Source organism: Octopus sinensis, unplaced genomic scaffold, assembly GCF_006345805.1.
Source record: "Octopus sinensis unplaced genomic scaffold, ASM634580v1 Contig12192, whole genome shotgun sequence".
NCBI classification, from domain to species: domain Eukaryota; kingdom Metazoa; phylum Mollusca; class Cephalopoda; order Octopoda; family Octopodidae; genus Octopus; species Octopus sinensis.
This window is the reverse complement of record NW_021832552.1, coordinates 6,618-29,661: the sequence shown is the minus strand read 5'-3', so window position 1 is coordinate 29,661 and position 23,044 is coordinate 6,618. Positions and strand designations below refer to the sequence as shown.

General features: G+C 38.7%; 1 protein-coding gene across 2 annotated transcripts; it reads right to left on the bottom strand.

The window, feature by feature from the left end:
- Positions 1-11: 11 nt before the first annotated feature.
- On the bottom strand, positions 12-22,351 carry LOC115229230 (protein phosphatase 1 regulatory subunit 3B). 2 transcript variants are annotated; one of them, XM_036499142.1, is made up of 4 exons: positions 22,180-22,302; positions 21,443-21,466; positions 6,136-6,192; positions 12-1,431 (listed from the first exon to the last, which is right to left on the bottom strand). In XM_036499142.1, exon 4 carries the CDS (start codon positions 1,425-1,427, stop codon positions 471-473), a length of 957 nt encoding a protein of 318 aa, XP_036355035.1. In that variant the 5' UTR covers positions 1,428-1,431; positions 6,136-6,192; positions 21,443-21,466; positions 22,180-22,302; the 3' UTR covers positions 12-470. The 2 variants fall into 2 exon arrangements, with proteins under 2 accessions (XP_036355035.1, XP_029655478.1); XM_029799618.2 differs by lacking the exon at positions 21,443-21,466 and having other exon boundaries at positions 22,180-22,351.
- Between the last annotated feature and the right edge of the window lie 693 nt (positions 22,352-23,044).

Below are 23,044 nucleotides of genomic sequence, written 5' to 3'. Positions count from 1 at the left end.
TGATTGTCTGAACTGCCATAAGTATATTCGTTTTTTTTCTTTTCTTATTGTATTGTCAAATGAAAATATCTTTCACTAGTGTAGAAAGAATGCACCTGGTTTTGTTGTTTGGTAGGATTAGTGGGCACAACCGTCCCATATCAACCCCAAATGTGTCAAAGAGTTAATAGCCATCTAGCCCAACTAAGATCACACAAGCAATAAATATTACATAGCTCCATCATTAATTGGCTGGAACGTGCTTTTAAACTCACATGGACACAGCTTAGCTCTGGTTAGAATGAAAAAAAAAAGTAAAACAATTTTGTTTAGCATTGTGTGTTCATCTGCCAATACAACTGTCATCCAATAATCTATACCCTCTCTTTAGAACAGGCAGATTTTGTGAGTAACTGAGTATGTTGAAACACCATATTCCACCAAGTCTATCAGATGGACGGTATGGGGGAGTTAATGAAACTTACGAAGCTTCACCAATAGGGGACTGTTGTGTCCATACTATTCCAACTAGCAAATGTTGTATCAATGTCAGAACACTTAAAATCAATGGATGGTTTGGGATTTTCATTTGCATACGATGAGACAATGAGGTAGTCATTACCATAATTATTGTCCCAGTACTCTTTGTTATCAGTCCGGTAAGCAACAGCAAAGAGGATCTGCTTTCTGATATCAAAGTCTGTTGGTACATTCATCTCAAATGTGAACGTGTCGAAACGACTGCAACCGTTTGTGTTTAGGTAGGTAGCGTCAACATCTCCTGATGAGCTCCAAGAATCGAAAGTACATTTAATGTATACATGTTTCTCGAATGCAACATTTTTTACTTTTACTGTACCAGTAACTTGATAGTCTTTGAGAATTACATTCTCCAGAGAAACAAAGTTCTTTTCAACACGGTCTCTGAAAGCAACGTAGTCAGCTGCAGGTTGTGTGAAGCACAACTTTAATGGAGGTATGCTCGTAACTGAAGCTGATGATCCTTTTGTAAGGCTGGAAAGTATCTCTGGACGAACTAGGGGAGGAACATCCGAAGGTTCAGTCATAACACGAATAGTGGCCAAAGCAAAGCCAAAACAGTCTGCAAAAGATACTCTTTTCTTTTGTTTCCCTGGTGACAGGGGCCGTAGAGGTGAACGATTTACTGGGCTGGTTGGTTCTGAACTGGTTGGTTCTGAACTGGACTGTGGGCTGTCTGGGATGATAATTGGTTTTAAATCACCTGAAGCCTTCCGGCTCATACATTGTTCAATATAAAGAGGTGCATGGGCACAAAAGCTTCGTTCAGCACTGGAAAGCGGTTCACAGAAAATGTTGCTGTTAAGAAACTCCAGTCCTGTTCCAGGTGGACTGGAAGAAAGTATGTAGGTAGTGTAATCAACTTGCATCCCTGTGTTTGGCAGTAGGTGCACATCAGTTCCAAGCATGTTACTGGAAAAAAAAAAAATTAAGAAAATTCTTAGATATATAGATGATTCATGACAAACAAAAACATAGCAAAAATGAAATAAAAAAAGAACATCCATCATAATTATCCTGCCATCCACCCGACTGTGCCGGTGGCACATAAAAAGCACCATCCGAACGTGGCCGAAGCCAGCGCCGCCTTGGCTGGCTTCCGTGCCGATGGCACGTTAAAAGCACCAACCGATCGTGGCCGATGCCAGACTCCTCTGGCACCTGTGCCGGTGGCACGTAAAAAGCACCCACTACACTCGTGGAGTGTTTGGCGTTAGGAAGGGCATCCAGCTGTAGAAACACTGCCAGATCAGACTGGAGCCTGGTGCAGCCTCCTGGCTTCCCAGACCCCGGTCGAACCGTCCAGCCCGTGCTAGCATGGAAAACGGACGTTAAACGATAATGATGAACCCATTAAGTGAAAATCTGCTTTTCTCTGTCACTGTCGAAAGCATTTATCAACTAATATTCATGCCGTTCCACGTTAGCAGAAATCAGAGCCAAGTAAATTCTTCAGCTTTGAAGCTGACAATATATCAATGATGGACAGGATACAAGAATTTGGACAGTAAGAAATAAAAGATGGTGATAAGGATATACATTAACGACATACTAAAATGACAGAACATTTAAAAAAAGATCAGTGAAAATTCAAGTCTATTAATAACATCGAAATAATGTGAAGATGAAGTAGGATTAACTGGAGGAAATTATTAAGGGATTAGCAGGACAGGAAACAAATTGTTTGTTCTTTGATGGGTGTTTTATATAGGTCAGTGTCTTCTTACCTATTAACTGAATTCATTAGCCGGAGGGTCTGAGGTGTGTAAATGAGGCTGGGGATACAGTGTGTGTGTGTGTGTGTGTGGAGTGGGAGAGAAAAAGAAGAAAGTGAGAGAGAGAAGAGAAAGTGAGAGAGAGAAAAGAAAGTGAGAGAGAGAAAAGTGAGAGAAAGAGAAAAGGTGAGAAGAGAGAAAAGAGAAAGAGAAAAGAGAGAAAGTGATAGAGAAAAAGAGTGAGAGAAAGAGTGAGAGAGAGGAAGAGAGAGTGGGAGTGAGAGAGAGGAGAAACAAAGAGAGTAAGATTGAGAGAGTGAGAGGGACAAAGAGAGAGAGAGAGAGAAAGAGGGGGTGCAATTTAAATGTCAATGTTCCAAGCCTGTAGATTCTCCAGCAAGGGAGAAAAGATGAGATAACATTCTAATTAAAACTCAACTTTGACCTCTATGACCTTTAAAACTTCTCACCTCTGACCCACTTGACCTTTTCTTCTCTACAGGAATATCAAGCTTTTCACTAAAGTTAATGGGATTTTAAATTATATTCAGTTAATTTACTGAAAATAAAACCAACAGTTTAACCATATAGCTCTAGCATGGTCGCATCCGGCTTGGAGGACTTGAAAAAACCAAGGAGGCAATCCCTTCTCCAGAACAAAGAAACAAATTAGCAGCAAGCAGTAGAATAATATAGGTTATTTTTTTTTATCATTAACAACATTTTTAATGCTTTACTGGCACTTGTGCCCCGTGCTAGTAGGGTGCTAAGAGCACCATCCGAGCGTGATCATTGCCAGAGCGGCTAACTGGCTTCTGTGCCGGTGGCATGTAAAACACACCATTCGAGATTGATCAATAACAGTGTCACCTTACTGGTACCTGTGCCGGTGGCATGTGTAAAAAGATTCAAGTGAGGTCATTGCTAGTACTGCCTGACTGGTCCCCATCCCGGTGGCACGTAAAAGAACCCACTACGCTCTCGGAGTGGTTGGTGTAGGAAGGGCATCCAGCTGTAGAATCAAGATTGGAGCCTTGTGCAGCCATCTGGTTCACCAGCCCTCAGTCAAATCGTCCAACCCATGCTAGCATAGAAAGCAGATGTTAAACGATGATGATGATGAACAATACTCTCCATTGCTTCATGCTTCCAGCCAACTAATCATTGGCCAATAACATTTCTGATGGCAAGAATTACAAGGTAGTATTTCCAAATTGATGCAGAACAACTATCACAAGGGTCTTCATTTGCAAAGAAACTGGTTTCTTGTTTTCTCACAAATGTTTGGCCTCCGTGCTGTGGGCACGCAACAAACACCATCCGATTGTGGCCGTTCGCCAGCCTCATCTGGCACCTGTGTCGGTGGCACATAAAAACACCATCCGAAGACCCGGCAAGACTAGTCAGGCCATAACCCGTGGCCCCTACCTGGGACGTAGTCAGTCCACCTGTGCATACCTTCCTTCTTGTGACACTTGTGAAGACCTGTTGAGGCAAGTGAAAATCAAATCAAATCAAAACAAATCAAAATAGATGAACATCAATGGAATTTGTATCTTTGTGGTACCAGTGCGGTGGCACACAAGAAATCATCCGAACGTGGCCGTAGCCAGTACCGCATAGACTGGCCTCCGTGCTTTGGGGACGTAACAAACACCATCCGAGGTGGCCGTCGCCAGCTCATCTGGCACCTGTGTCGGTGGCACATAAAAACACCATCCGAGCGTGGCCGTCTGCCAGCCTCGTCTGGCACCTGTGTCGGTGGCACATAAAAACACCATCCGAGCGTGGCCGTCGCCAGCCTCGTCTGGCCCTGTGTCGGTGGCACATAAAATCACCCACTACACTCTCGGAGTGGTTGGCGTTAGGAGGGCATCCAGCTGTAGAAACACTGCCAGATCTGACTGGCCTGGTGCAGCCTTCGGGCTCCCCAGACCCCAGTTGAACCGTCCAACCCATGCTAGCATGGAAAACGGACGCTAAATGATGATGATGATGATGTTTACATCCTTCACACACACACAATGTATTCATATGATGGCTTCTTCACAACCAAATTCCACTCATAAGTTATTCAGCCTGAGACTTTGGTGGAAAATACCTTCCCTAATGGGCTGTGCAAGGAAATTTAATTCTGATCCAAGTGGTTGTTAAGTATAACGCCTGTGTTCAGATACTGCAGCAGAATGTAAAATCATCATCATCATCATCATTTAACGTCCGTTTTCTATGCTAGCATAGGTTGGACAGTTCAACTGGGGTCTGGAAGCCATGGAGGCTGCACCAGGCTCCAGTCTGATTTGGCAGTGTTTCTATAGCTGGATGCCCTTCCTTATGCCAACCACTCTGTGAGTGTAGTGGGTTTTTTTTACGTGCCACTGGCACAGGGGCCAGAGCAGGCTGGCAAATGACCACGATCAGTTGGTGCTTTTACGTGTCACCGACACGGATGCCAGTCAGGCAGCGCTGGCATCTGCCACGTTCAGACAGTGCTTTTTACGTGTCACTGGCACGGGTAAAATATATACACAATTTTCCAAACACATTCTCATGAGAACACAAGAATATAGCATTGGTAAATGGAATTTTAGGTGAATGAGTTCAAATCCAAAGCAAACATTTTGTAATATTTCTCTAAGTATATTTCTTCTCTTGGGTTTCAGGAACCAGAGACTGAGGAAAGTTTTCTAGAATTGACTACTCTCTGGACCATGAGAACAGCTATCTTATCCATCTAACAATACAGAAATCTGGATTAAGTATTTAATGTACATATATGATGATTTGAAGATAAAAGCAACTGCACACAGCTTTCTTAAATATGCATCACTTTTCATATCTTTGTTGAATGTCTTCAGATACTTTGCCCAAACTATATTCACAAACCAACATGAGAAAGATAAAAAGAAATCCTAATAATAGAGCAAATAAGGTATTTTGCAAAGACTAATATTGTACTACATAGTTTTGACAGACACTGTAAAATCTATGCAGTCGACTCCTTAAAGGATTTGTGAGCTTACAAGAGAGTGCTGAGAAGGGGTTGAGAGTTTTCTTAGAAACAAAATACTTCAAGCAGTTACAATAGTTATATTTTTGGGCGTGGCCGTTGCCAGTACCACCAAACTGGCCCTCGTGCTGGTGGCACGTAAAAGCACCCACTACACTCTCAGAGTGGTTGGTGTTAGGAAGGGCATCCAGCTGTAGAAACTCTGCCAGATCAGATTGGAGTCTGGTTCGCCAGACCTCAGTCAAATCGTCCAACCCATGCTAGCATGGAAAGTGGACGTTAAATGATGATGATGATGATGACAGTTCGATAAAATTAGTGAAGGGTAGAATATGAATTGGATAATGTGTTATCAGAAAGCAGAAACCGGATTGATGATGCACTAAGGTCTAAATATTTCATTATATAAATCCTTCCTTTCTTTAACAGTTTTCATAAAAATTTAACCAAGAAGCCACTAGTCTACACAAATATCTCAAACAAAGAGCATGATTGATGAGGTAGTATAAGAAAATATGAATAACAAATCAGTTCCCAAAATCAAATTAACTTTCATTAAAATAATTTGTTGTATTTTCTATTTGCAAAACATACAGAGGCCATTTGTAATACCCTATTGAGTGAAAGTGGGTACTGAGCAACAACAGAAGGTTGAGAACCACTGGTTTATAGCATTTCAAAGATCCCAACTGAATTGTTGTAAAGTCTAACATAATCTTGAGAGACATTGTAAAATCTAGCACAGAAGTGGTTGGCTTTGTATCATAACACACTTTGATTGTAAAGTTGAGGAATGGACTTAAGAATAGTTTTAGAAATTTTATTTGTGAATCAATGGGTTGAGGGACAGAGAGAAAGAGAGAGAGAGATAAAAAAATTGTAAACACTTACCAATGTTAATGAAACATATAATATCTGGCTTTTGTATCCACAGTGACTGGTTAGAGCCTGGAAGTATAAAAGAATGGGTTACATTTATTGGCCAGTTATACAAGAACTGCAGATTGGTTGAGGAAGGGAGGAAGTAAATTGGGGACTAATCAACTCATGAACATTATTACAATTGATTAGTATTTCTAGTAATTGTGGAGGTGATTAATAAATATTGGGAACAACTACCACCTCCAGAAAGTTACTCTCCGACTGGATGTAGGAGGGGAATTTCTCTTCTAGAATGTCACAGACAATATAATTCTCTTGCTGGAGGATCAAAGTACAATTTTTTTTTTAGAGTTCAAATTCCGCTGAGGTTGACTTTGCCTTTCATCCTTTTGGGGTCGATAAATAAAGTACCAGTTTTGCACTGGGGTCGATGTAATCGACTTAATATCCCTTAGTCTGTCCTTGTTTGTCCCCTCTATGTTTAGCCCCTTGTGGGTAGTAAAGAAATATATATATATATATATATATATATATTTTAGTATGAAGAAATGTTTGTTCCACTCATTTCTGGTATTTATTAGAATCAACAAAGAAAGCTGCCAATGCAACATTTGATTTTTAAGAAATAACAGCCATAACTCCCTCTCTTGAAGAACAAAAGAATGGGTGGTCACTTCTGAAACACCCTTTATCTTACTTGCTGAATCAGAACAACAAAAATTAATATGGGGGAATTAATCTGATGTTTCTAATGAGTGGTCACAGGGACTCCCTCATAACTATATCTATATTTTGTTACATATGTAATCACCTGTTCTGTATGTCCAGATCAGTTCTGGTCAAAAGGCATTCCAATCACGACCATCCAGATTTTTTTTTGATTTTTCTAGATTTATTGTATCTAGGACTACATTATATAGTGTGTTCTTCCCTTTTTCTGATGATAGGATATAAGATTATACATTATTTATATATATAAATATATCTTACTCGTTTCAGTCATTTGACAGCGGCCATGCTGGACCATCGCCTTAAAGGGTTTTTTAGTCGATGCTGAACCGCTAAGTTACTGGGATGTAAACACACCAGCATCGGTTGTCAAGCATTGGTAGGGGACAAAGACAGAGAAAGGCACACACATATATATATATATATATACATGATGGGCTTCTCTCAGTTTCCGTCTACCAAATTCACTCACAAGGCTTTGGCCAGACCGAGGCTATAGTAGAAGACACTTGCTTAAAGTACCACGCAGTGGCACTGAACCAGGAACCATATGGTTGGGAAGCAAGCTTCTTACCACACAGCCATATACATGCCTATAGTCATATTTATGTTATTATCAGTGATGAGTATACCATAACTGAGGCAGCTTGGAAGTAGTTAACCTGGTGGTGTTTATTTAACTCACTGCTCTTCCCTACCTTCTCATCTTGAACTGTGAACAATCAGCAAACCAAAAAACAAACAAACGAACAAAAAAAAATAACAACACAGCAATGTCAAGCGTCTTATCTTCACATCTGGGATCTTTTCGGTTTGACCCGACAGTTTTTAAAAATAATTTCCACGTAACTAAACACTTTTAAACTTCGTATACTGGTAGAATATGAAATCTTTTTCTCTTGGCTTTATTGAGAAAATTCTATAGTTTGTAATTTTCTTCAATTTCTGCAATTTCAACCAATCAATGACGTCTATTGAGATTTAAAAACATTCTGTGCCGTATGAATGTGTCCCTCGTTTAAGAAACAGATTGGGTTTATTTACATTTCTGAAGAAAAAAAGATACCCTTCCCTCCACCCCTAACCCTAAAACAGATTGAAATGCAATAGATCGATACTAGGGTCATAATTATGGGTGACAATTTCATATGACACTGCTAGAAAAAACTGCCGTTCAAACCGAAATGATCCCATATGTGTATCATTTATGAATTGCATAAGTGACTGTATTTTACAAAACTGCTACATTATAATCAATCAATTATTTAACTGTTATATTTTGAAGTGGAGCCTCCGTCAATTTCGACGATAAGAATTGGGTTGTCCTATCAATTGAATGACGTACTCTTCTGGATTAATGTGTAAATGAATATTATTCAGATCCTTAACGTGATTCCCAGGAAATGTCACACTATGTTGACAAGGTTGGTGCTTTTGAACAACAGGTACAATCCATCCGACTGTCTCCCACACAATTTCCGGCTCCCCAATTTCACACACAAAGTCTGCCTCAACCCATTGCTATGGTAAAAAGATACTAGCCAAATAAGGTGGCGAGCTGGCAGAAACGTTAGCACGTTGGGCGAAATGCTTTGTGGTATTTCGTCCGCCACTGCGTTCTGAGTTCAAATTCCGTTGAGGTCGACTTTACCTTTCATCCTTTCGGGGTCGATAAATTAAGCACCAGTTACGCACTGGGGTCGATGTAATCGACTTAATCCATTTGTCTGTCCTTGTTTGTCCCCTCTATGTTTAGCCCCTTGTGGGCAATAAAAAAAAATACTTGCCAATAAAACCATGCGATGCGCGAGATCGAACTCGAAAACTCGTGATTACGAAGCCAACCTCTTAACCAGTCAGTCTACAACTAGTTTTTTCAGTTATTTATTTTTCTGTTTTTACTTGATTTTATCTGAGCTTCGGTTTACGTACCACCAAGCTGCTGATTCCTGTACGTACACCACTACCACTACCACGCTAACGATATCTAACGCTACCATCATCGCCACCAAGCTGCTGATTCCAGCAGAACTTCATTCCATTCTCTATGAACATATGCCAGCAAAAACAAATAAAATAATTCAGTCTCGTATTATAATAGCTGAACTATCCTTAGCTGGAGGTGGAAAACAATGTCAGAATTTGACGGAGGCAAATGAACCGGCAGAACTAATGTATAAAGAATGCAGCGATGAAACACTAGAATAATAATAACAATAGGTGTTTCTAAGTAGGGCACTTAGTCTGAGATGATCCCAATACGATAAAAGCCAAGTTGATCTCGGAAGGTTTTTAATTCAGAACGTAAAGCATCGATGCTCCAACGATTCTGCAAATCCATCGTTCAAATAATAATGGTTTCAGTTTGTTTTTTTTTTGCACAAGACCAGCAATATCATGATTGGGGGTAAATCGATTAGGACCTTTTCACTTGCTGGCAAGCAACAGCAGTAATTGTATTCACTTCAATAGACGTCATTGATTGGTTGAAATTGCCGAAATACAAGAAATTAAACAAGAAATAGCTTACAAACTACATAATTTTTTCTCAAGAACGCCAAGAGAAAAAGATGTTTTATATGACACATTCTACCAGTATACGAAGTTTAAAAGTGTTTAGTTACAAAGAAATTATTTTTAAAATCTGCCGGTCAAAGTGAAAATTTTCTCAATAAAGTCAAGAGAAAAAGAAGTTTTATAAACATATTCTACCAGTATACAAAGTGTAAGAGTGTTTAGTTACGTAGAAATTATTTGAAAAAAAACTGCCGTTCAAACTGAAAAGATCCGTTCTAAAAAATATTAAAACCCTGGAAATATTTACGAAAACTCATTTTAAAATCAAAATATAAAATTCCAGGAATAGTCGTCGTGTCGAAGTTTTCTTTTCGAGACGGGACAGCAGAACTATTGTTTTGAAAACAGGAACGTTTGGACATACTAACAACCTTGGCAGAAGTTAAACTCTGAACGTAAATGTAACAATAACAACTACAACAATAATAATAATAAACAAAACAAGGTCATTAAGAACAGTTAATAATGTTCTCTCCTTCACTTATCAGAAAAATATTTTAGCTACTTATCAACAGGCGACACATTGAAGTATTATTGGTGACAACAATGAGGAAGTCACACGGGTCAAACAGTTTCGTTTATTATTGTGTCTTTAGTGGGAAAATGGGAACGAATGTGGTAAAGACATTGAAAAGAAAAGATTTTCAATATCTAACATTTGTGTGAAAGGTGGGGGAACAGTCGATTAAATCGGTCCCAGTACGTGATTGGTGCTTTATTTTGTTTTGAATAAGTAACCTGAAAGAGACGGGTTTTGAATAAACAGCGATAAACTTTGAAAAAATTGAGAAGAATTTTGGAACAGCGGTGGTTGTAACAGTAAGCTATCGTCTTGACTAAATAAGGTGGCGAGCTGGCAGAAACGTTAGCACGCTGGGCGAAATGCGTAGCCGTATTTCGTCTGCCGCTACGTTCTGAGTTCAAATTCCGCCGAGGTCGACTTTGCCTTTCATCGTTTCGGGGTCAATTAAGTAAGTACCAGTTACGCACTGGGGTTGATATAATCGATTTAATGCGTTTGTCTGTCCTTGTTTGTCCTCTCAGTGTTTAGCCCCTTGTGGGTAGTAAAGAAATAGGTATTTCGTCTGCCGCTGCGTTCTGAGTTCAAATTCCGCCGAGGTCGACTTTGCCTTTCATCCTTTCGGGGTCGATTAAATAAGTACCAGTTACGCACAGGGGTCGATGTAATCGACTTAATCCGTTTGTCTGTACTTGTTTGTCCCCTCTATGTTTAGCCCCCTGTGGGTAGTAAAGAAATATATCATCTTGACTAAATTCAACTCCGGCCGGGCAGATTAAAAGCGTTCCAGCCGTACTCATTTGAACTCGTTTTCAGATAGTGTAATTCTCAAAGGATTGCATGATCAAACATATACTACTCCCCCACCCCACATTTTTTAAAAGATGGTCGGGAGGATTAGAGTGAGAGAGAGGCAGGGAGTGTTGTTTATGGTTTCATGAATTAGGTTGGCGTAGAACAATTGGCTTCACATTGGGACTGAAACACCAATTTTCGACTTGGTTTTCAGAATGATTCCAAGTAAAATTACTCCGTAGTTTTTTAAATCTTAGACCAGCTCTAATGGGAAAACCTATGATCAAATGTATTCCATCTATAACCTATTTTTTTTTTACTACCACAGACAGGCTAAACACAGACAGGCAAACAGTTTAAGTCGATTATATCGACCCCAGTGCGTAACTGGTACTTAATTTATCGACCCCGAAAAGATGAAACGCAAAGTCGACCTCGGCGGAATTTGAGCTCAGAACGTAACGACAGACGAAATACCTATAAATTTACTACCCACAAAGGGTTAAACACAGAGAGGACAAACAAGGACAGACAAAGGGATTAAGTCGATTATATCGACCCCAGTGCGTAACTGGTACTTATTTAATCGAGCCCGAAAGGATGAAAGGCAAAGTCGACCTCGGCGGAATTTGAACTCAGAACGTAGCGGCAGACGAAACGTTCTGAGTTCAAATTCCGCCGAGGTCGACTTTGCCTTTCAAATCCAGTATGGCTGCAGTCAAATGACTGAAACAAGTAAAAGAATCTTACGAACGTCATTAAATTTTCCAGACAAGTAATAATGCTTAAAATATGCATTTGATCATGTGTTTTAAATAAAATGTACATGTGTGGATTGTATAAAAATATATTTAGCCAGGACAAGGAATAGCAATTGTTTGATACAATGCAGTAATGACTCCTGTTGGTTGCTTTTGTAAAAGCAACAAAAACAAGCCTACATGCAACTCAGCCAAGCGGAGTCGCTACTATATTTTACACGATTACAGATTTCATATTTGAAAAACTTTATTAAATACACATACTTGAAAAATTGTTTCGGTAGAAAATATAATAAAACGAATTTTTTTGTAGTACCTTCGTGTTTGTACTATACTGTCATTCTGGTTTCTGTTTTGTATTTTGAAAATTCAGTCGTAATACAGAAAGATCATCTTTGGAACTATATAACATAATGTATCTCATTCTCTTCAAGGTATCCGTTTACAGTTTGAGGGAGATTTAGCTGCTAATTCCAGGAAGTCAAGCGATCATATAAAGGCTTCCTTGTTGGCAACTTCTTATATAGGGGCTAAATCGATAAAAAAAAGGAAGACTAGCCAATTGATCCTGCTCTGTGGTACTTGCTTACAGTTAGGTCGACCGGAATCTCTTGTGAGTTAAGTGTTCTGAACACAAATATATGCAACCGTAACTTAAGCGACATAACGCTAATCATAGATCTCTTCAGAACACAAAGACGGACAAAATGCCGCTATGCATTTTATCCGGCGTGAATACTTTCTTAAGTATCAAATCAGAAATATTGCCCCTGAGCCTGATAGATGAAGCCATGTTTGGTGTACGAGGTCACGTCGGGTGTATGAAATCAAGTCTGGAACTCGAAATAAAATTTTATTTTAATAGAGAGAATGTATCACCCGTTTCCATGTTCAGTGACTTTGGAGTTAATGAGAAGTTATTTTCAAACGAGAGCTCTGGCCCCCAAGTGCTTGCAACAGAATGAACTCCACAAAAAGTACCCTATAAACAAACTGATGTTAAACCAGGTGAAATATATTTTTTTTTAAATAAAGTTTAGTTTCGATCAATTTCCTTTTCAGTCACCATCAGGTAACAATCAGAAAGTAAAATATAGGGTAAGATATAAATATTAGTTCTTTCTAATTAATTTTGGCACAAAGCCAGCAATTTTAGGTGAAAATGGTTAGATTACAGTGACCCCCACTAGTTGACTGTCATTTATTTTATCGATGCCGAAAGAATGTAACGTAGAATGTAAAAAAAAAATTAAAAAAACTGGAAATATCGCCTAGCATTTTGACACACACAAAGTAAGTTGTCTCGAAAACAGTCTCTATAAGACCATTTTGATGGTAGAAGATAGAATTGGTAAGATGACAGAAATTTGGTTTGCAATATTTTGTCACGTTCTCTTCATGTTTTGAGTTAAAATCTCACTGAAGTTGTCCTTGTCTTTTTGTCCTACTGGTGTCAATGAAATGAGTACCAGTGAAATACTGGGATAAATAAAATTTTACTACATCCTTCTCATGAAATGTGCAATTTTGTGCCTCTGTGAGAAACCAGTTTCTTTGTTCAAGGCCAGAGAAATGTGTTGTGGTGATGTAACGAGCTGAACTAGTTTCGTTTATCCTTTATCACAACTGTATATAGGTAATAATATAAATAGTAGGATCCTAGGTGACAAATGTTTGGCATCAGCAATAGGCGCAGGAGTGGCTGTGTGGTAAGTAGCTTGCTAACCAACCATATGGCTGCGGGTTCAGTCTCACTGCGTGGCATCTTGGCAAGTGTCTTCTGCTATAGCCCCGGGTCGACCAATGCCTTGTGAGTGGATTTGGTAGACGGAAACTGAAAGAAGCCTGTCGTATATATATATATATATATATATATATATATATATATATATATATATATATATATACATATACATATATATATATATGTATGTATGTGTGTTTGTACCCTTAGCATTGCTTGACAACCGATGCTGGAGTGTTTACGTCCCCGTCACTTAGCGGTTCGGCAAAAGAGACCGATAGAATAAGTACTGGGCTTACAAAGAATAAGTCCCGGGGTCGATTTGCTCGACTAAAGGCGGTGCTCCAGCATGGCCGCAGTCAAATGACTGAAACAAGTAAAAGAGTGTTTCACAGTCAAATTGGTGTGCTGTAACGTTTCCAGGAAAATCCCTTTTGTCACAAAGCACAGAACCCTTTGCTACGTGGTACCGCACATACTGTTAGATTTTATCTTTCTCTCTGTAAACCATTTTAATTCATTTTTGAACGCTATCTAGCCCACTTGTCAGGGATGGCCGTGGGGTTGCCGGCGCCCGGAGCAAGCTGAACTTCGGTGTGTATAAGCTGACGGTCGTGGAAATTTCCTTGCCTTTGTCACGCCCTCCTTGGCGCCCCTGGCGATTGCCCGAGTTGCCGGTACCTTGAGCCGACCCTGCCACTTGTGACCCTCACTTCCTAACCAGTTTTAATGAAAATCAAACCGATTGTTGCATTTTCGATAACGCAGTTCTGGTCAAAATAAATCATACATGAACAGATCTAAGATACACGCAGTCTTTATATTTTCTTCGGATTATATCGGAGTCATGTAGAGAACAGATCTGCGATTATGGAGTATGGTAATCTAAACAAAAATACTCCAAGTAAGCAAGAGTTCTTCTTAAATGCGATCTCCTGGAGTACAAAGATACAGTTCTCCAAAGAGAGTGGATATTGGGTACAGTAAAATAAACCAAACAATTGTCGTTGAGTGGGTTTCCGAATAAAGGTAGGACTAGGTACAAACTTATACCTAGTTCGACTTTTATTCGCCTAGTTTAACATCATCGAAGTGTACATCGGGTGATTTGGAGGAGTCCACTCTGATGCAAGCAACCGGGTAAGATCTTTGGTCAAAGGATTCTCTCAGTCTCTGGTGACCTAACAAATGTCATGGATTGTTTATTCCTTCTCGAGCCACGCCTGGCTAATAAGGGCCGGTTTCCCGGTTTCATTAGCGTATAGGCTCCCCACCTGGACGGGATGCTGGTCTGTCACAGGTGAGATACAAGATGCAGGAGGAAAGTGAGAGAAAGTTGTGACGAAAGAGTCAGCAGAAGTTCGCCATTACCTTCCGCCAGAGCCTCGTTGAGCTTAGGTGCTTCGTTCATAATAAACACACACATCACCCGGTCTGAGATTCGAACCCGCGATCTCTCGACCGCGAGTTCGCTGCTCTAACCACTAGGCCATGTGCCTCCACAAATGTCATGGGTACTGCACATCCACCTCTGACTAAGCGAAAACAAAAACAGATTTAAAAAATACAAAATATGGAATTCCTTCAAAGCAACCTGAATCCCTCTCAGATGTTCTTTGTAAAAACACGAGTGCCATAAGAAATTTCATAATCGTGGCCAGTGGTGTTAATAAAATATACGGCCCAGTAAATAGTTTAACAAGTTATTGTTTAAATCTCATGGATTCCACTTTATATTCTCCCGTTCTGAAATCGATACAGCATAACAGTGATATATATTTCTTTACTACCCACAAGGGGCTAAACATAGAGGGGACAAACAAGGACAGACAAAGGGATTAAGTCGATTACATCGACCCAGTGCGAAACTGGTACTTTATTTATCAACCCCGAGAGGATGAAAAGCAAAGTCAACCTCGGCGGAATTTGAACTCAGAACGTAACGACAGACGAAATACCGCTAAGCATTTCGTCCGGCGCGCTAACGTTTCTGCCAGCTCGCCCGAGGAAAAGTAACTCCCTTATAACTAGTAGCAGAAGTATACAAGAGTGAATTAACACGGTTATATATAAACGGTTTGATGATTTTTATCTGTTTAACAAGCGTAATAAAAGGGTTTTTAAATCGTTAACCTTCAATCATTTCTTAAAAGATAGAATGTTTTACTTCTTCAAATAAAAATGAATAACCCCAATCTAATTTTGTTCCTGGGGTAACATCACCACACTAACCTAGTTTAGTGGTATGATAGAATGAATGTTCACCCAGTTCATTGTAGAAAGCAGCAGTAAGCTGACATATATAAATGCAGTTTCTGTGAAATTCTATCCTGAAATAGCTGCAGTATGCGAAGGAGTGGAACTAGCTAGAAAAGTGCAGTGTTCAGACAGTTCACAGCTTGTTAGTATTAAGAACAATGGAGTCTTAGATGAGAAAACAGCTAGGACTAATAAACTATTAATCGGTGTCGTTAGTTAGCTCCTAGTCAGACCTGACTGAGCAGATATGTTCAAATGATTTTCAAGGACAACACTATCAAGCGTGTCGTTCGTATTTTAAAGGCAGTAGGTATGATTTGAGATTTGGCTGTTGTTTCTAGTAGGTCGATCTAACGTTGACTGATTGCTTCAGTAGTTGTTTAGACCCGTCTCAGCCAGGCTTCATCAGATCTTTCATCAAATACATTCCAACCGTGACAGTATCGTCTTTGTGTAAATAAACTATGACATTATTGAATCATACGACAGTGTACTTTAAGGAGCATTTGACAGCTATTTTTAGCTGGGTGAGCAACAATATAGAAAATCCGGAATACGAGAGTAACGTTTATGGTTAAAAACATTTAAAACATTATGTGAAGAGGGTCTCAACCAGTATTTCCCAACTATTTTCTTCTCTTTACCTATGGACCTCTTTGGTTCCTATTTTCGGTGTTTAAAGAAAATCCTACTATATTTTTATAATTATATATTATTTGAAATTGTATTTAAAAAATCAAAATATGTTGTGTAGCGAAGTATACAACATATTGAACATAAACTTTAGCAACAAAATCTCACATGGTCCCCTCCCAAGGGTCATATGAACACCAGTTGAGAATCACTCACCTAAACGAAACCCGAAACCCGACCAAAACCTTTTATGTGAAATTTGGTAGGTATAAACTGCGAAAGGCCCTCGGAAGAAGGATCGTTTCTGATTTTTGGGTGGTAGACTCAATAAATCGGCCCAATCGGTAATTACTAATCTGGCCCCTTTGTCCCAAGCGGATCTCACTTCGTTGCCAACATGAGTCAAGTGTCCCGTTTAAGAATAACTCATCGCTTTCCTTTCATCACTAACGAAAGCCCTCTCATTAAATCATTAAACAAGAAACTGATTTACTGAAAATTTCTATCGTTCCCATAAAGCAAAATGTAAAAATCCGGCTTAAAAGCATTCTTAGTCATGAAAGGAGGAAAAAGAGAGAATCTCTGATTCATGGTTATATACTCTTTTACTCTTACTTGTTTCAGTCATTTGACTGCGGCCATGCTGGAGCACCGCCTTTAGTCGAGCAAATCGATCCCAGGACTTATTCTTTGTAAGCCTAGTACTTATTCTATTGGTCTCTTTTGCCGAACCGCTAAGTTACGGGGACGTAAACACTCCAGCATCGGTTGTCAAACACAGACACAAACATACACACACACACACACACACATATATATATATAATATATATATATATATAATATATATATATATATATTATATATATATATATATATATATATATACATACATACGACGGGCTTCTTTCAGTTTCCGTCTACCAAATCCACTCATAAGGCTTTGGTTGGCCCGAGGCTATAGAAGACACTTGCCCAAAGTGCCACGCAGTGGGACTGAACCGGCAACCATGTGGCTGGTAAGCAAGCTACTTACCACACAGCCATTCCTGCACCTATATATTTAAGAAAAGAATGTAGAATTGGCACCTTTCCAAATCGGGAATCGAAACCTGATCGAATACATATAGACACGAATCTTCCACTTCACCTCTTCAAGAGGAGAGGTAATCATAATAGAGAGAAAGTGTAACAAGTGCTTTACCATACTGTGTACGTGGTAGGGCGATGTTACCATACTGTGTACATAGTACAGTGGTATTCCCATACGGCACACACAACAGGGCGATGTTACCATATTGTATATGTAGTCAAGCGGTGTTACCGTATGGTGCACACAGTACAGATGGGTTACCATAAGGTGTAGTACATAGTAGGACTATGTAACCATACTGTATATATATATAAAGGTGTCACCATATGATGTACATAGTATAGCGGTTTAGATCGTATAGTAGTGTTACCATACGGTGTACATATACTATGTTACCATACGGTGTACATAGTATAGTAGTTCGTTACTATACTGCGTATATAGTACAACAGCAAATCACCATACTGTATACATATTATACCTATGTTTCTATTGACTGTACATAGTAAAGCAGATACTGTCGGGTGTGTATAATAGAGCGATGTTACCACAGAATGTACAAAATATAATTATGCGTTATCATACCTGTGTTACCACAGTGTACTCAGCCAACCGATGATGGAAATGTCAGGAGGGAGGCCGGGGTACAACTTTTCCTTTGCCTTTTTTTTTTTATCATTTTTTATTACTAGACATCTCTGATATTTATAGTATCTAATTACCCTACCATCCCAATCTCAGCCTCATGTACTTTAGCGTACCCTTAGTTCGTTTTCGTCACTGATTTACCATTCTGAGTAACCAAAGCAACAATGACATCATGCCGTCTAAACATGCTATGTGTTACCATACTGCATATACAGTTAGCGATGTGCGTATATTGCACACACAATCACACGGTGTGTTTATACTGTGTTCGAAGTTTACATGTTTATATTATGAACAAAATTTAGCTGTTCTTATCATATACTACGTACAACATTTTTATGGGCATTCCCTTTACTGCACACAAAATTTAAACGTTGTTTACCATACTGCGTATTACCATTCAGGCTTATACTGTGTGTATGTAACAATAATTTAATAAATATAGCGCAATGCTTTCACTTTATCTGGCAACAACATTTTTGCCGGTGCTATTCTATAATATATATATATATCTATATACTGGAGTAAACACATAAATGTGAAACAAGGCAGAAAAAAGAGTACTCAAATACCAGGGGTAGAGTAAAATGCTTTATTTAAAAGCAGCAGAAAATTCAACAAAACCTGTTACTCTGAGTAACAGGTTTTGCTGAATTTCTGCTGCTTTTAAATAGAGTATATATATATATATATATATATATATATATATATATATTACTCTTACTCTTTTATTTGTTTCAGTCATTTGACTGCGGCCATGCTGGAGCACCGCCTTTAATCGAGCAACTCGACCCCAGGACTTATTCTTTTGTAAGCCCAGTACTTATTCTATCGGTCTCTTTTGCCGAACCGCTAAGTAACGGGGACATAAACACTAGGGGACAAACACAAACACACACACGCGCATATATATATATATATATATACATATATACGACGGGCTTCTTTCAGTTTCCGTCTACCAAATCCACTCACAAGGCTTTGGTCGGCCCGAGGCTATAGCAGAAGACACTTGCCCAAAGTGCCACGCAGTGGGACTGAACCCGGAACCATGTGGTTGGTAAGCAAGCTACTTACCACACAGCCAATATATATATGTATATACACATGTGTGTAATCCTTTCCTTTTAACCCGTAGAAATATCAAAATGGATCAGTTGGGATTATATATATATACATATGTCAAATTACGAAAAATCTTTGAAATAAGGTGTTCGAAGAGAAGGGGTGGCCACAGCTGGAATGGCTAAGTGCTACTTAGGGGTTAAACAAGAACAATACTGTCAGTATGTACAAACGTATACAACTTTCTATCTAGGAAGGATAAAAATGCCACATCGATATAAACAAACAGCTGATACGTAAGTGTCAACTAAATAAATATCGATTAGCTCCAGGAAGAATATTTAGCAATCGCAATTTCTGGAATTTACCAGAACAGAAATTGTAATCATTCTGAGGACTTCTTAGCTTTCACTCCCCTTAGTGGATTTTACGGTATAGGATTATGGAATAAATATCACCCAAACAACTTTTATAAACGATATGGTCACAAATTTTTGGCTTTTATATCAAATAAATCATTGTTGTCACTAAATCGATTATATTAGCACTAAATATGAAGACTTGTACCTAAAGTGAAAGAAATAAAACATTCTCTAAAGTAAAATATATTGCTGATATATTATTATACACACACACATACTGACTCACAAATATTAAGGTATCTATATATACATATGCTTTTACTGGTTTCAGTCGCTGGGCTGCGGTCATGCTGAGTACCATGTTTAGGGTTTTTCTTTTCCCTACTTTGTTATCAATAATGGGGTTTGTAGTATATATACACACACGGCACGGCCTCACTTCCTTTACACCCGCTCCAATTGCTGAATCTCAGTATCACCGGCGATCTTTACCGGCGAAAGCGCATCGTTAGCATAGCTAGGACTGCATCCTAAAATTTGGCCCTTTTCTTCAGAATCGGGAAATATATTCCAACTACCCTGCTACACCAAAAACGGGCAGACACAACACTCGCCGGCGCAAAACACGGATTTGGTACATTAAACACACACACAAACACAAAGCCGGATTCTTTCAGAGTCTACAAAATCTATCCACACAACTTAGGGAAGCCTGCGGTTAGGGCTGAAGGCACTTGCCCAAGATGCCGGCGCAATGGGATGGATTCGAAACAAAAACGGCAAAGTTTGGAAGCAAGAAGAATAAAACACAAAACAAAATAAAAAACAACAAAACCAACCTACGTATAACTATGGGAGTATATGCACACACACACACACACATATATACACATAATATACACACACACATACACATTTATATACACACATATATACACATAATATACACACACACACACATATATATATGTATATACACAACACGTATATTTATGTACACACATACACATTTATATACACACATACACATTTATATACACACATACACATTTATATACACACATATATATATATATACACACACACATATATATATACACACATACACATTTATATACACACATATATATATATACACACACATACACATTTAAATATACACACACACACACTTATATACACACATATATATATATATATACACACACATACACATTTAAATATACACACACACACACACACATATATATATACACACACACATATATATATATACACACACATACACATATATATACACACACATATATACACATACATATACACACACATATATACACATACATATATATATATATATATACATACACACACACATATTATACACATACATACATATTATACATACACATATATACACACACACACACACACATATATATATATATATACACTTATATATATATATATATATACACACATATTTATATGTATATATATATACACACACACATATATGCCTTTATTCTTTTTTCTTTTATTTGTTTGACTGCAGCCATGCTGGAGCACAGCCTTTAGTCGAGCAAATCGACCCCAGGACTTATTCTTTGTAAGCCCAGTACTTATTCTATCGATCTCACTTGCCGAACCGCTAGCGACGGGGACGTAAACACACCAACATCGGTAGTCAAGTGATGTTGGGGGAACAAAGACAGTTTGCGCTGGTTTGTTCCCGTAACTTCGCGGTTCGACAACAAGAGATACCAGGATAAATACCAGGCCTCAAAAACCACTGGGGTCTATATACTCGATTCAAACTTTCCTAGGCGGTGCCCCAGAATGGCTGCGGTTCAAAGACTGAAACAAGATTCAAATACATACACACACTCATTTACATACATGTACATGATGTACGATAACATTATAGTGGATTTTTAAAAAATATACTTTATTATCTTTACTCGGGTATTTTCCCTCAGTTCATACAATCCTTCCATCGAAAATAAAAAAACCCCAAAGGAGTATAAATATACTCAACAAGTATATATATATGTGCGTCTACGGTACACGCAACTGTACCTATCGGTATATAGACAGCACAATCACCCTGTACCTGTTTCAGAAGTTTTACCTTATATGTCATTTCCGCTTCAGGCTTTTCATTCAGTAAGAAAACCATATATAAAGTAGAAAAAAAAAAGGTAAAAGAGTTTGACTTGACTTCAGAATTTAGTATGATATGTTTAGGGATTACAAAAATACCCTTAAATGAATTTTTTATCACCCCACAATAAAGTTCTATGGTATTCCGCCGAGGTCGGCTTTGCCTTTCATCCTTTCGGGGTCGATAAATTAAGTACCAGTTACGCACTGGGGTCGATGTAATCGACTTAATCCCTTTGTCTGTCCTTGTTTGTCCCCTCTGTGTTTAGCCCCTTGTGGGTAGTAAAGAAATAGGTATCTACACTCCTTGTAGAAACTACAGTTTAGTGGTCGGTCGGCCCGCTAGAAATAACAACCTAATCTTCCTTTGAATTACATTCTAACGTCTTAGATTAGCTGAGGTGGTAATAACCGAAATGATTGACGACAGGGTTTGCGGTAGAAGGATTAACATAGTAGGGTATAAGTGACACCCCAAGGGACTGAAGGGTCATTGAAGGGAAACAACTCTTACTGGATCTATATATGTATCTATGTATATGTATGTGTGTGTGTGTGTAAAACATTTAAATTTATGAAACACCCCTAGTTTTGATAGATATAAATAATTTTGAATGAGTGTAATTGCGTTTTTATAATCCTATATTGAATATGAAACGAGATAGATGAAAGAGGGTTGGAAAAGAAAATGGATGAATAATTTACCTGGTTGTTACTTGAAGTCTGTGCAACCAGTAAAGCCAAGCCGAGAGAAACCGTGCTACCAACTCAAACAAATATCCCCAAACGTATAGTCCCGCTACAACGATATCAACTGATGTTGTCAGAGCATGTTCACGTGTAAGCTGTAATTCAGCCAATCATGTTAGACCACCCACTTGCTGACAGCCAATGGCAGGCTCAGCTTCTGCATGATCTTACAACTAGACCGCATGACTTGGTATAGACATATCATCGTAGAATTTGCTTGCGTGACACAGGAATTGAGGGTTAAACTAGTTTTATCTATATCTGCCTATTTATATCTCCTCACACACACACACATCTTGGTACTCTCTTCTTGTCTTTATTTATTTACCTAATATCCATTATTTATCAACACAAACCACATGCTACGCTTGTTCTGCCACTGTGTGTGTGCGTGTGCCTGGGTATACACACATACACTCACACAAATAAATATATATATCTATATTTATATGACAAAATATACTAAAATACTACATTTTTAAACAGATCTGCATGATAGAAAAGTGGGACGTTCATTCGTTTGCCAAAAGTATTTTGCAACAGTTCGTCGGGAATTGAAACCGGCTTGCGGAGTCTTACTCGCCGGTAGGTGTCTGTATTATACAGTTCACGCCACTACAAATATACGTGTGCTGAATAGACACCAACTGTATTATCCGTTACACCGCCTCTCAGTAATTTTCAAAGGAATATCAGCATTAAAAACCATTCGCAGCATATGATGCCAGTGAGAAGGAATAGAATGGATGATGAGTTGTTCATTAACGGAAAAAGTGTTTCCGAAGTTTTAGCTCTTTGTATATTGAGTGTGTGTGTGAAT